The sequence below is a fragment of the Carassius carassius genome, chromosome 22, assembly GCF_963082965.1.
Source record: "Carassius carassius chromosome 22, fCarCar2.1, whole genome shotgun sequence".
Taxonomy (NCBI): Eukaryota; Metazoa; Chordata; class Actinopteri; order Cypriniformes; family Cyprinidae; genus Carassius; species Carassius carassius.
This window is the reverse complement of record NC_081776.1, coordinates 12,933,271-12,948,384: the sequence shown is the minus strand read 5'-3', so window position 1 is coordinate 12,948,384 and position 15,114 is coordinate 12,933,271. Positions and strand designations below refer to the sequence as shown.

The 15,114-nt window shown below is 38.1% G+C and overlaps 2 protein-coding genes across 5 annotated transcripts in view; one reads left to right on the top strand and one right to left on the bottom strand.

Annotated features, from left to right (window-relative positions):
* Positions 1 to 5,093, bottom strand: part of LOC132098994 (serine/threonine-protein phosphatase 6 regulatory subunit 2-like) — a 30,757-nt gene extending 25,664 nt beyond the window's left edge. Inside the window, exons 1-2 of one of the 2 annotated variants that reach the window (XM_059505335.1) lie at positions 4,778 to 5,093; positions 2,039 to 2,192 (exon numbers count right to left, since the gene is read on the bottom strand). The gene's annotated coding sequence lies outside the window, so the exon portion shown is untranslated. The remainder of the gene's footprint in view (positions 1 to 2,038; positions 2,193 to 4,777) is intronic. The other variant, XM_059505334.1, reaches the window with a different exon arrangement.
* A 599-nt stretch (positions 5,094 to 5,692) lies between these two features.
* LOC132098993 (protein DENND6B-like) lies at positions 5,693 to 14,632 on the top strand. Of its 3 annotated transcripts, none has more exons than XM_059505333.1 (21): positions 5,693 to 5,956; positions 6,156 to 6,194; positions 6,342 to 6,384; positions 6,484 to 6,596; positions 6,705 to 6,785; positions 6,942 to 7,047; positions 7,470 to 7,549; positions 7,703 to 7,765; positions 9,053 to 9,108; positions 9,212 to 9,334; positions 9,520 to 9,615; positions 10,074 to 10,168; positions 10,276 to 10,341; positions 10,500 to 10,564; positions 10,661 to 10,750; positions 10,865 to 10,918; positions 11,037 to 11,140; positions 11,328 to 11,430; positions 13,077 to 13,113; positions 13,194 to 13,268; positions 13,386 to 14,632. In XM_059505333.1, exons 1-20 carry the CDS (start codon positions 5,804 to 5,806, stop codon positions 13,238 to 13,240), a joined length of 1,614 nt encoding a protein of 537 aa, XP_059361316.1. In that variant the 5' UTR covers positions 5,693 to 5,803; the 3' UTR covers positions 13,241 to 13,268; positions 13,386 to 14,632. The 3 variants fall into 3 exon arrangements, with proteins under 3 accessions (XP_059361316.1, XP_059361314.1, XP_059361315.1); XM_059505331.1 differs by having other exon boundaries at positions 13,021 to 13,113; XM_059505332.1 differs by lacking the exon at positions 13,077 to 13,113 and having other exon boundaries at positions 5,694 to 5,956.
* Positions 14,633 to 15,114: the final 482 nt, after the last annotated feature.

Here is a 15,114-nt window from a genome sequence, read left to right as displayed (position 1 = left end):
AAGAATTGCTTAAGCTTTTTGACTCAAATGTCTCGTTGTCCAACACAAAATTCAAAGATAACTTGATATCATGGCCTAATGGTTAGAGTTGGACTTGTAACCCAAAAGTCACAGGTTCAATATTCGGTATCATCAGAAATTGTCGGTGGTGGGAGTGGATGACCAGCGCTTCCTTTAACCCTTAATACCAAAACCTTGAGCAAGGCACCAAACCCCACACTGCTCCTCGGGCGCCACAGCACACCACCCACTGCTCCAGGTGTGTGTTCACGGTATGCATGGGCCAGTACGAGATTCTGACAGTATGTTAATCCTAGATAAAAAAAAAATATCACGGTTTCACTGTTTACAGCTCTAAAATGTGTTATTTTTAAATGTCTTGGTAAAAAACAACAACTTGTTTTTTTTTTTCACTGAACACAATACATTTTAAATTTTAAGAAACGTAGAACATTTTGGAACAGTAAATAATTAAAATAAATCAACTGAATTTTTCTTAATTAAATTAAGTACAGTCACTTAAGTGAGCCTAAACCTGCAGCACAACAATAATCAGAACATAAATAATTTTCTGTAAAAAATAAATAAAAAAATTCTAAATGGGGAAAAAAATGCAGTCACTTAAGTGAGCCTAAACCAGCAGCTCAATCAAAAACATAAATCAAAACATACTTTTTGTAAAAAATAAATACGTAAAAAAATGCAGTCATTAAAACTTCAGCTCAACAAGGTTTTTGGAGACATGCTCACTTTCAACACATTCCTCTTTCAGTCCAAGGAATGTTCACCTTTCCTGGATTAAGTTTGGAGCGGTGAGGTACAAGGATGTGCACACACACACACACACACACACACACACAAACGCACACACACGCACACACGCACACACAGAAAGAGAGAGTGTGTCTCTCTCTCTCTCTCACACACACACACACACAGTCCCTTCGTAAAAGACTCAAACAGTGGCAAAGTTAGTTTTTTTAAACGTTGTGATTTTGAACAGATGTAAACAATGGCAATTCCAATTCCTAGCTCTGTGAAGTAACGTGAGGGAGGAAACTAGTTGACGTTAGCTAGTTAATTAGTCTGTTATCTGACTTGGTAGCAAGCCAAATAGTATTTATTTCAACACTGAAAGAAACGGTGGGTGGGTCTCTGTCTTGATCGGGGGCGAGTGAATGACTTGAGTGAATTCTGAGTGAATGACTGACATCATTCACTACACAGAGCCGTAGTTCACTGACAAGCTAGATAATATCGAGTTAGAAATAAAATGCGATTCATCTGCAATTATGAACCCGATATTGCCTAATTGTCAGTGAACAACGGCATTGTGTAGTGAATGCTGCTAAATCTGACAGCAGGTGATGGAAATTTACTACTAATCCCAGCCCCAATTAAAAAAATACTTTATTTAGAATTAGATGATTGTAAAATTTTAATAATAATTTATCAATTTAAGTCATATTTTAGTCATCTTGAATGCCCCCTGGAAGTTTGCTGAAGTTCCTAGTGGGCTCTGAACAACTGATGAACCACTTATGAAGTTCCATAATGGTTAGGGAGCTGTCTTAAAAGCAGCTGTCTATGTAGGCAACCTAATAGTTTTTGGAACAAAGCTATAGAGTGGGGGTGGGTGCGCTAATAGTGATGGAAAGCAGAACTAACAGATGAAAGAGAATCTGGAGAACATAAAAACGAGGAAGGGGATAAAAATAATTGATGGACCTTTAAAGCATCCAACTAACACATCCCACTCGAAACAAAACATTAAGCAACTGGAACACAAAGAGCATCTTTCCTGCTTTCAGTACTGATTGAAGTCACCTGGGCTGTGAAGATTTTCTAACAACTCTGGTCATGAACAAAGCAGACCTTTCCCACAACATGACTGGTGCCCAAGCATAACACCCTGGGAGATACATTTCACATAGCCTGATAGGCTTTGCTTGCGCAAAGAGATGAGATCTGTTAGTAAGCCAATGTAAAAGACTCTTAAGGAACATTAATAGCTTTTGTTAAATAAATATATTTTTACCAGCTGATGAAACGTGTGAATCCTTAGTTACACCTCCTCCACAAGCAGACAGGCATTTGAGTGGTAGAATGCAGACAGCACAGAATGACCTAGCATTAATCTGCATGAGGTCCACTTCCCACCAGGCCTTCCTCGAATACACGTCTCAGACGGACTGAAAAAAAAAAAGAGAAAATTTTCAAATACTAATGCAGGCACAGTGTGAAAAACTTTGAACTAATGGAACAAATAATACAAAGTTAGTTTATCAATAATGTATGAAACCACATTAAATCATATAGTCTAGGACCCTTGAAGCACAATATACTGTGCAAGACTAAAATCAGAACTATGAAAGGTCTCGTGAGCCCTATACATGTTTCTTCATCAGAACAGATTTGGAGAAATTTAGCATTACATCACTAGTGGTGCTCACTAGTGGATCCTCTGCAGCAAATGGGTGCCGTCAGAATGAGAGCTCAAACAGCTGTTAAAAACGTCACAATAGTCCACAAGTAATCCAAAAGCAAAAAAGCCAGTTCAAAAGTCATCTTTCCCGAATCAACAGAGAAATATGCACAAATAAGCACTGTTTACAAGTGAAAAGAGTCTAAAACAGTTCTAAACAAATATGTTGGTGGATTTTAATATGAAAGGACAACAGGGGATGGAATTTTTTTACTGGAAGAATTTATGGATTAAGACGATGTTTCTTACAAACATACAACTTTTGACTTCATAAGGCGTTAATTGATCATCTGGACGTCTGTGGATTGTTGGGTTATTTTTAACATTTGTTTGAACTCTCATTCTAACGGCACCCATCCACTGCAAAGGATCCAAGTGATCTCAAAACCTGTTCCAATCATAGACTGTATAAAAACATGGACGTAGTGTCCGTGACGTCACCCGTAGACTCCTGAAGAGAGTTTTTGAAGCCTAAAGTGTGTAGAGTGGGCCGTTGCCATCTTGGCAGCGCGTCACCGCGCGACTCTCCCGGACAATCGAAAATGGGCAAAAGGGCGGGAGCTGGTTGCTGAAGCCACGCCCACCTACCGCGACGGCTGTGACAGCAGTGGCAATTCACCTGTCACTCAAGTGACCACGCCCTTAATTATGCAGGACTTTAAGGCTTAATATAATTTAAACTGATGAGTTATAAAAAAATTCAACCCCCTCACAGTTGTCATGAAGGGCAAAATTAGCTATATAGACCAAAATCATTTTTTGCACCAGGCTGAAAACATGTTTTTTTTCTGCTGTAAAGTTGGCCATTTTAACATAGGGAGTCTATGGGATTAACTCTCTTTTGCAGCCAGCCTCAAGCGGCCAGTCGATGAATTGCAGTTTTAGTCACTTCCTTATTGGCTTCACTAGAGAGAGCGGGAGGTCGCTCGGTTCCAATGAATAAACTAATTGTTCGACATCTTGGATGGGGGGGAAAGATTCATAAAATACGGACCGTTTACTTTTTTTGCCTTAAAATTTTTTGCTGAAATTTAATACTTTTTTTTTGGACCTTTAGATCAAATTATAGGAGGTTAAAATAAAAGTTTGAAGCACTTTCTTCCTAAATGAAATGCGCACCTACTCCACATCTCATGTACATTATGGCACTCTCAAAACAGTAGCTGGTAACAGCTTCCTTTAGCACTACATACTCATCTGATGACAAATGATACAGAGAGGACATACCGGAAAGAATATCTATCATTGATCTGCAGATGTGCAAGCTGAAGTACTTCATTTTTTTTTTTTTAAAGTGGCCAAAAAAAAGAGAGAAAAAAGAAAAATTTATGGGACTTGTTTCCTTCTTTTATGCGGACATGACTGTGTACGTGCAGAGCTTAGTGTGGCAATAAAAAGTGAAGAACTCCCCAATGAACTCTACACAGGAAAGCAAATCATCAAAAATAGTAGCAGGCAGCCGCATCTGCACACAATACGAGCTGCCACAAACAACAGACACGAGCGGGGATGTTGCATGAGATCTCTGACAGCAGCTGAGGTAAAAAAAAACTGGCACTGATTGCTCAACTGTCCAGAAGCTGCCTCTTGTCCTGACCACTGGACGCCCAGAGGGGGGTTCATGCATTACAAAACTTCAGAATGGATTGCATTCGTCATAGTGAACGATCGTGTTTTACAACACAACAGTTAAGTAGCTGGAAAGGATGAACTGACTCTGAGTTACTCATGTGGCTGTTAATGAAAACATGATTTGAATCAAATGTTTACAACAGACGTCAATGACATACCAGATCGTTTTCACACCTTATAAAGCCGGGACGGGAAAAGACCACTATCAAATCCACACATGGGACGATGATTTTAACGGTTTCAGTAGAAAATCTCTGCGGTTGCATGTTTACAACTGGGCCCCGCTAGCAACTGTTAGCATCAGCGGCTAATATTAGCGACAAAACTGGTTTCCGTATTTACAAAACAACCCCAAACTCGACCGAAGCGACTCAAATAAACACCCGTTTATAACTCAAAATGGGTTACTAGAGATGCAAATTGCATTTGATTTCATTTAATGCTAAAGACCGGGATATTTTCGGTTTGTTTGTTTGCTAGCTCGTCTGGTTAACTTCAGCCGAATCTCTCTCTCTCTTACAGAAGTTTCTTCCCATCTGAGGAGAATCAAAACGACACATTTTCGAAGTAAAACACTCATAAACAAGAGTGGTTTTGAGTAACGCAGAGGGGATCGGCCCCGGCAGTGCTATCTGCGCATGTAAACATGTTTTGCATGACGCTTACCCCCGCGGTGTGTGTCTTCAGACAGGCTGCTGATTGTCGGTTAGTGTTGGTCTGGCTCGCGCAGCGGTGCTGCTGCCGCTGGCCCGCGCAGCGCGCGCTCTGTGAAACCCCGCAGCTGCCACGAGAGCGTTTCCTCTCAACTATCTGCCCAAAGCGAGAGCCATCGTCCTGTCCGAAGTTGATTTCCACTGTCTTGTATTTATAAATATTTTTTTTAGAAAATTGCTCCGCTCTTAATCACTACGTAGAGTTATCTCGGCCGCTCACGAGCAAAAAGAGGGAAGGGGGGGAGGGGGATCGGAAAAAAAATCGTTCATGTGTTTGTATTCAAAATGGCGAAATTCTGTCACAGACGCGCGCGTGCACGTGCTGTCAGATTACTCGCCTTGCCTTGCCGCGTTCATTCCACCAGCCTTGACAAGACGAGCATAGATTCATATAAGAAGAATGAAAACTGGAGATTGTTCACATACCACAAGTATTATATATCCACTGACACATGCTGAGAGGCTTCGTCTTTTATTTGAATATTTGCCATGTTTGATATTCTTTAATAATCAGTTCCGTATCCTCTACCTTCCCCCCATCTTCTTTAATAGGACAATTCCTCATGTATTTTCACTCTTATACGTCTTAATTTCGAATAAAATTGATGTCTTGATAGCTTAACAACTGAATAAAGGAATAATTGCTGTTTCTTCTTGTATGTATGTAGGAGGACAACTTAAAATGTTGAATGCTGCAGTGCAATATTGGTTCATAGAAATCAATATATATATATATATATATATATATATATATATATATATATATATATATATATATATATATATAGTTATTTTGCGTCATCCTATGTAACATTCCCTCTTGAGCAACTCTTGAGAGCCAATAGCTTGCAAGAGGATTGAATCATTCCTCCCCGCGCGAGGGCGCTGTTTATCCACAACGGTTCTTAAACGATGCTCGAGGACGCCACTATTCACAAAAGCAAGCGGTTCTCAAATGGATTTTTAGGTCACAATGGACCCATTTGACAGCTCTGATTCGCTGGAAGGGCCATCAAAGACAGCGGCGACAAACGCAGATGCACCGGTGCCGTGGTCGCGCTTCTCTGCCTGGCTCGAATGCGTGTGCGTCGTTACCTTCGACCTCGAGCTCGGACAAGCCATAGAGGTAACGGTACACAAATCATGTCCATGTTCCCCTAACATCTGTTTGGTTTTTTGTTTGTGACACGCTTAACGCTTTACAAGTGGGCAGTAATCTGACTGTGGTAAAAAAAAGGATGCTGTGTGAATCATTCTGATTGTAATATCAGCACAGCAACAGTAGCATTACTGCGTGTCTCTAACATTTTTTTTTATGTTATCAGCTCGTTTACCCCCATGATGTCAAACTCACAGAGAAAGAGGTAAGATTAATTTGATTTGAATATTTTATTTATTTTCCAGTAGCAGTGTTATAAATATATAAGGCAAAATGTGCTACAGCGATTATCAAAACACGAATTTCTTTCAAAACAAAATACTAAAACCCTTCGCTCCCTTCTGTATTTTAGAAAACAAGCATCTGCTACTTATCGTTTCCTGACTCATACTCAGGTAATGTGCTGGCACAGGCTGATCTCAGCAGTGCTTTCATGGTAAACAGCTGAAACATGAGCATTACAGCTCAATCACATGAATGCATGTCTATCCCAGGATGCCTCGGGGACACGCAGTTCAGCTTCAGACTGCGGCAGTCCGTGGGCCGCAGTAGCTCTTGGTTTGGACATGAGGATGCGTACAACAGGGATGCACCTGTGACCCTGCAGGTCAGAAACAGACTGGCTCTGAATGAAGACATTTCACAGGATCACAGCTGATTGACATGTGCTTTGGACCTAAAAAGTCTTTCTGTAAATAACCGTGCTGTCTTTCAGAAGGAGCAAGCACATTTCCATGGGTATGTGTATTTCAGACAAGTGAAAGATGCGTCTGTGAAAAGGGGTTACTTTCAGAAGGTATGTAAGTGAACTGAAGATACACATTTGTTGTTGTTTCTCACTATGAGCTGTTGCAGTCTATTTAGACTTTACACTAAATGTATTTAGTCAGGGTCCTTGTGGTCAAATAATATCCTGGAATAAATGACTGGTGCTGTATTTCTATATCCCTAGTCTCTGGTGGTGGTGTCCAGACTGCCGTTTGGGAACCTTTTCCATTCGCTGCTGCAGGTCATTGCTCCTGAGTACTTTGAAAAGCACGAACCTTGTCTGGAGACAGGTGAGACCAGCTTGACTTGATATAAAAAAAACATCTAATGTTTCCACAAAAGAAAAAAAATAATAATGAGCACAGGCCTTTTCAACATTGATAATAATAACAAATAATAATAATAAAAACAGAAGACTGATAATTCAGCTTTGCCATCATAGGACTAAATTACATTTTAAAATATGTCGGATCCAATAAATGAGAGATGAGAACGTTACCCTTATGGAAAAAATCTTACCTTCTCCAAATGTTTGAATGGTAGTGTTTATATGTGTATATGTATGTACATGAATCAACCAGATAATTCAGTAAAGATTTACATACACATGAAAGCCATCCAGGGAGACAAACATTTGCATGCCGGCATTCATATACTCCCTTTAAAATATCAAACAGAAAGTCTTAAAGTCAATATGGTCAATATGTTTCAGTCTGTAATGAGATTGACCAGTGGCCAGCGCCAGTACCAGGACAGACACTCAACTTACCAGTTATGGGTGTTGTGATGCAGGTGAGAATAATACTGATGGAAAAACTCTTCAGAACGATTCTCATATACATTTTCACATGTTTTTTGATGTCTTACCGATTTGATGTCTTTTCTAATTATGTTGATTAACCAGCCATCTATTCAGTTTATCAAATGCTGATTTTGGCTTTGCAGGTTCAAATTCCTCCAAAAGTCGAAACACTAGGAGGAAGCCCGGTAAAACAACCACAAACTGAGGTGCCTACATATCTTATTATGATATTATATTTTACTGTGATTGCAAATAGTAATAAATGTAAGCCTTGCACTTTGTGTTGTGTGCTGTGCTCTTCTCGGTCTCTCCTTCGTCCGGGATCAGACGAGATCGAGTTCGCTCTGGTTGGTATTAGGGCTGTCACTTTTAGTTCGAAAATCGATTGCACAATCGATCGGACCAACCAAAAAAAGTTTCGAAAATGAAAATAGGGAATCGATTTTAACCAAATATGTACACTATTAATTTTTAAATAATTAAACAATTAAAAATATAGATGTAACAAAACTCACAAACAAGCAGAAAAAGAATTCCAAAAGTGCAGTATGCCTTGCAAAAGCTAGACAGAAAATACCAGCAATTTTACGCGCCTATAAGACCAAGTGACGTCGAAAGCGACCTCTTATGCTGCGTTCACACCAAACGCGCATAGAGCGTCTGGCGCGAATGATTTCAATGTTAAGTCAATGTAAAGACGCGTTTTTCGCCTCATTCGCGCATCTAGTTAAAGGAGATTCTGAGTTATGAAAAGGACCATTGCAAGCTGACAGCGACCAGCTTTTTTTAATGGAAAATTGGCAGTAATACCCCCACCTTGCGCAGCTGTACCTGAGTGTCCCTGGGACATCAGTGCGGTCGGAGCGCGTCTTCTCAACAGCTGGACATATAGTGAATAAAAAATGCTCATTTAAAGTTTCATTTTTTTGAACAGTTGTTTGAAATGGATTTAATCATTATTTAAAATAATCTTGGAGATTTTTGAATTGCCTAAATCATAAATGCAGCCGGGTTGAAGCCTGCAGTGATGTTTTTCTTTTGTTATGGCAGCAGTCCTCTCTGCATATATATTTTTTCGAGAATGTTGCACTCTTGTTGCTTTTTGTTATTCTGCACGAAACTTCATGCCAATAAATAAAGAAATATTGCTGACTTGTGTGTTTCCAGCACTCTCTTTACGTTCGTCCGTTATTTGACGTTGAAAAAGGAAACGTCTTTTTTTTTTTAGACATGGAAAATTTATTTTCCAATCGATTCAATGAACACCTATGTCTTAAAAATCTAAAATGATTTTTTCACAAAAGTGACAGCCCTAGTTGGAATGGCCATCCTGTACCATCCTGAGCACTCTCTCCTCTGATCCCGGACGAGCCCCCAATTTGTTACTCCTCCCACAAATCCTCTAGACTAGAAAGGAGGACATAATTCAATGACCGTCATGCACACATGCTTTTATTTCAACTTACGATTGATATGTGGTTTAATTTTTGCAGAATCTGCTCCCTGCCCCCACCGTTCTTCCATCAGTTCATGAGTTGGATCTTTTTAAGTGAGTATTACACCGGTCGCACATGTTATCCGTAATTACTAAATCATCTGGTGATTTTACAGCCGTCACTAGCAGCTGCCCTAATTGACCTTCATGTAATCAGATGTTTCCAGTCAGTCCTGATTCACATGCAGATGCTCTGGGAGCTCATGTTGCTAGGAGAGCCAGTGGTTGTTATGGCACCCTCTCCGACCGTCTCCTCTGAGACTGTGCTGGCCCTAGTCAGGTATGGACATTGCGTCCAGAAACACATAAACAAAAGTTGTTGTTATTAGGAACTTATAATAGTGACAATGACAGCAGATAGGGTTCCTATTGGTCTGTTTCTATTAGATGTTAATTAAAAAGAATAAAAAACACATTGTTAGGGCATTGTGTATATTTTATGTTTGTTTTATGTTCACTGTTTAGCGCTATCGCCCCACTGCGCTACTGTGGTGATTACAGACCATACTTCACCATTCATGACAGTGAATTCAAGGAGTACACAACCAGGACTCAGGCTCCGTAAGCAAAAACTTACACGCCACTTTAGTTCACCCCAAAATGAAAATACTGTAATTGTTTATTCACCATCATGTCTTTCAAAACTTGTGATTTTCTTTCACAAAAGATAATGTTTAATGAATGATTGAAGCCATTCTTTACCAAGTGAGTGGGGACTGGAACAGTCAAGGTGCAAAATGACAAAAAGGGCATCATCCTGTTCCTTCAAGCAAAGCTATCATAACTTGGAAGCTTTAAATATAACACACATTAAAGTATAGACCAGTTTTATAAGACTTTTATGGTGCTTTTAGTAGTTGATAAAGTCCCTGAAAAAACAGCGGCCAGGATAATCTTCAAAAATTCACCTTTTTCATTATGGAGGAAACCTTGACTTCATGTGAGCTACTTTAATAGCCCTGTAGAAAACAACATTTGCAGTGCAGGATATGACTCTTTAGTCTATTTTCTGCTTTCAGGCCTAATGTGATACTTGGTGTCACGAATCCATTCTTTATAAAGACCTTTCAGTGCTGGCCACACATTATTCGCCTCGGAGACCTGAAGATGTCTGGTAAATAATGCTTCATTTTAGCAACAAGGCTTTTCTGACAGTCCTCTGATTCCATGTGATTTTGGCATATTGCATATGAGAGAGGTCTGAATGCAGCTTTTCTGCAGGTGATTTACCAAAGCAAGTGAAGGTCAAGAAACTGGCAAAGTTAAAAACACTGGATACAAAAACAGGTACGCATGTAATCTTATGTGCTAAAACGTGAAAGCATATACACACTCACTCATATATATATATATATATATATATATATATATATATATATATATATATTGTATATATATATATATATCATTTTTTATGAATATTGTTTTTCTCATATGCCATAAAGGTATATACACAGCATACAAGACCTTCCTAAACAAAGACAAAGCCTTCATTAAGCGACTCTTAAAGGTAGGCTACAAATTCTCATTCTTTAAACGTGACATTTAAGTTGAAAGTAAAATGATGTAAATCTCCTTGCTTTGGTTTTTCATTCTTTACTTTAAGGGTATCCAGAAGAAAAGGCCATCAGAAGTGCTGAGTGCCTTTTTGAGGCGGCATCTGATGGAGCAAACTGAGAGTTTCATTCTTCCGCTGGTAAAAACAAGTCTAAAAATGTTTTTGCACCTTTGTTCAGAGCTTAATTACAGCTTAACTGTTTCATTTAATTCGATAAGCAGTTTTGAGCGTCACACCCATTCTTTTCTTTAGGAACGATATTTGGAAAGCCTAATGCCGCCACAGAGATCGGTGTCTCCATGGAAGGTTGGTTCAAGATGATGTACAGTAGATCAGATTAAGGAGACGTGTATGAGGGATTGATTATGTTGGGGATGTCTTGGGATTCAAGCGGCAATGAAACAGTTGTGTATGTATGTCTCAGACCCCACCTCAGATCCGGTCCTTCAGTCAGGATGAGTTCATGAAGACCCTGGAGCAAGCAGGGCCGCAGCTAACACTGAAAGGAGATTGGACAGGCCTGTACAGGTAACATGCCAGAGTTGTGTTTCCTGAAATCATCAAAAGCCCATTGGCATCAATAATCTGTACAATCTACCTAGGCACATGCTCCTTTGATGAGAAATGCAGCCCAGGGCAGGCATTCGGGAACTAAAGACTGAATCTTCCTGTTAATTGTTCTTATAATACAATAAATGTTTATATGCGATTTCAGGCGTTTCTTCCGTTCACCAAACTTTGATGGCTGGTATCGGCTCAGGCACAGAGAGATGACTCAGAAAGTGGAATGTCTTCATTTAGAGGCCATCTGTGCAGCTGTGAGTATGATATTGGATCTGGATTCAGTCTCTGTTTTACTTCTTAAATTGTATTATTATTATCATCAGTTCAGAATTTTTTTGCAAAAAGAATTTAAAAGATTTGTTCACCCCAAAATGATACACCCTCAAGTCGTTCCAAGCCTGTATGACTTTTTCTTCTGTTTAACACAAAAAGAGGAATTCTGAGGAATTGAACTGGTTGCTCTTTTCCATGCAATTCCACTAAATCAGGGGTAGGCAAGCTCGGTCCTAGAGAGCCGCAGTCCTGCACAGTTCAGCTCCAACCCTGAAAAAAAAACCTCACCTGCCTGTACCTGAGTGGTACCTGAGAATGGATTGATGAGCTTGTTCAGGTGTGTTTGATTAAGGTTGAAGCTGAACTCTGCAGGTCTGCGGCTCTCTAGGACCGAACTTGCCTACCCCTGCACTAAATGTACAACAACAAAGGCTTTAAAGCTTCTAAAAGGATGCAAAAGCACCATAAAAAGCAAAGCATCATAAAAGGATAATAACAGTAGTCTGTATAACTAACATTACCGTTCGAAGGTTTAATGTCATAGTTTTATTTTTCTTGAAAGAAATTAATGCTTTTATTTACCGTAGAAAGCATGCATTAAATTAAAGAGAAATGACTGTAAATAAATTACAAAAAAGTTTTAAAAATATACTTTTACATTTCAATATTTTTGCATTCAGTCTTAAAATTAATGTAGAAGCAACATACAATATATTTTTATATATTTGTTAAATGGCATCTTTTTTTTTTGACTGAAGGTTCGTATGACTAATACCAATACTAATAATGTCTCCATGAATTCTTTCCCCCCCCCATAATATTTAACCATTAACTATAATAGTATAATTGAGAGCTACTGATTTTAAAATGTATTAGCCTTTAAAAAATTAACTTCTAATTTAAGTAAACTTAAAACGATCTTCACATAAACCCATTAAAATAAATCTCATATTTAGCTACATGTAGCAAGTAGGAAACATACAGAAATCGACTAAAGTTATCAAACACTTAATTCTAAAATAAATATAAATGAGTCCTTAAAGCTACAAAACATATTGATTTCCTTTCTCTTTTTTTTTTTTTTGATTAAAAGACATTTATTTTAAATTGGCTGTTATTACTTTAAGAGCCGAACGTAATGCAGATCTGACAAGCATCGTATTTTGTTTTTGTTTTGCATGTTAATATGAAATGATATAGGCTTTGGCGTATGTAGCCACATTACCTTTTCTGCGTTCTGCAGATATTCTGCATCTAAATAAAGTCAATTCTTGTCAAGAAAAAAAGACCAAAGCAGCGTTTTTTTTAACCGTATCATCGCAAAGTGAGGAACAGACTGAAATTTTAAGTTGTTATTCACAGAATCTTCTCCAGTCTGCTGTCAACTTTTGACTAGATCATTGAATCATTTCGTGAACAAATCATTCAGGTTTTGTGATTCCGTATCAACTGATTATTAAAAGGAACTCAAAGGAATGATTGGGTCATGTCTCAAATGTCTCTAATGAACTTTAAGAAACCAAAGAGAACAGGATGTGAAGATTTGTAGTAAATAACGACTTAAATTTCAGTCTGTTTTAAATTGCATGGAAAAGCGCGACCGAAATCCTTCTTTTGTGCTCCACAGAAGAAAAGAACCCCTACATGTTCAGAACAGCATGAGGGTGAGTAAATAATAAGTGTAATTTTAATTTATGAATTACTCTTTAATGGGACTTTTAATGTTTATTTTCATTTAATTCAGGAGCTGCTGACATGGAACAAGGACAAATCAGAGGTAGAGATTGTTGACCTCATCCTGAAGCTTCGAGAGAAACTGGTGAGTAAAACAGTCAGAAACTGACGCTTTTTGAATATGAAGGGGATAAAAGTGAATTATATGTGTTTTGCAATAAAACATTTGCCTTCCGTCTCTTGTTCTGTTCGTCCTACCCAGATGAGAGCTCGAAAACACCAGCTTCCGGTGAAAGAAGAACTTCTGGAGAGATTAGAGCAGTCCATCCAGACTATCATCAGCTCCTTGCCAGAGGATCTACAGACATTATTACAAAGACAATGACAATTAGACCCACGTGAACAACTCTGACCAGCAGATCCACTGATACATACATAGAATGTCTGTCTAGAATATACCAGCTATATAACACCCACACAGGTATCAATCCACATTTCTTCTTCTGGTAAACCCATACACTACCTGAGAGGCCTTTCATTTTGGATGTACAGTACAGGAGAGAAACAACAGATACTGCTGCTATATGAGGTCCTAGATGACACATGAAGAACACAGAAAACACTGATACTTGGATTAACATAATTTTGAATTCCTCAGCTAGACTTTACACCAGATTTTAAATGTCTGCTAAATTACATTTTAACATGCATTTGAACAAGTATTTAAAGCCTGCAGTCAGTTAGCACTGCATGACATTTATTTTATAAATCAACATGTAGTCAAATAGATTAATAAAAGGATTAACAAACTGACTATTAATTGGAATATGCAGCATGTATTTAGCACATGCAGTGAAGTTCATAAATATGGATGACATGTTCACTTAAGATGCTTTTATGATGATTATTTATTAAATATCAATGCTTTTATTACAGTGATGTTTTTGGTTATTATTTAGGGACATTTTGAAGCACATTTGCATACCTGACCCATAAAAGACACTGAGACACGTTTGGCTATTATTTATTTATTTATTTATTTAATACCTTACCTGATCTTTTACCTTTGCATTGGTAGACCTCTACTGTGTCGTTTGACCAGTTTGTATTATTTTTATATTAGAAGCTGACTATCCAGGTCATTTTTTGACAATTTAGATTAGGTTTTATTGAGGGCTGGATTAACAGACTCCGGATTAACAAACTCTGGATTAAGATTTATCTAACACCAGACAGATTTTAATGGGATTTATGAATGACTGAGACGTGGCAGTGAACTTAGCCACATGAGAGAGTTAAATGATTCATAAAGAGTTTTGGGATTGGAGAATTTCAAATTCAATGCCATTAATACGCAATACAATCATGTATAAGGTACTCCGTCTGTATATAAAGTGTTTGCCAGTCATGAATGTTAATTTTTTGATACAACCTGAACCTTATTTGAAAAGGAAATGTTGGTTGTTCTCTTTAGTAGTGCTATGGCACTCTTTATTCACCGTTTTGAACCTCATGCTGAACATTTTATTCATATTTTGACTTTTTCAGTAGAAGTTTGTGTAGATGCTTATTCTGTGATTTTTGTGTTTGATCATCAAGTTTCATTTTAAATTATGCCACTTCTGCAGTATAATGATATGTTTGAAAGAGCCATATTATGTTTTTATGGTCGGGATTGTTTTTATTAAAGTACATGTTTGAACAGACCAGCAGTAAGTGTTTGGATGTAAATTATATTTCAGCTATATGCTTATTCAAATGTGTTTCGCAGTCGTAGACCTTCAGAAACCCCTCAACACTGCACATTTTGGAAGACTTCATGATGTGATGCACCTTATTCGACTCATCTATTATTAGTAGTGTTCATAACTTATATACAAAATGTGCAGCTGTGAAACTCCCAAGACCAATGCTGAAAATACTGGATGAATTTAAATCTCATACTACTCAGAAATATTAAGAGTAGTATTGTATTTCATATTCGGCTACTG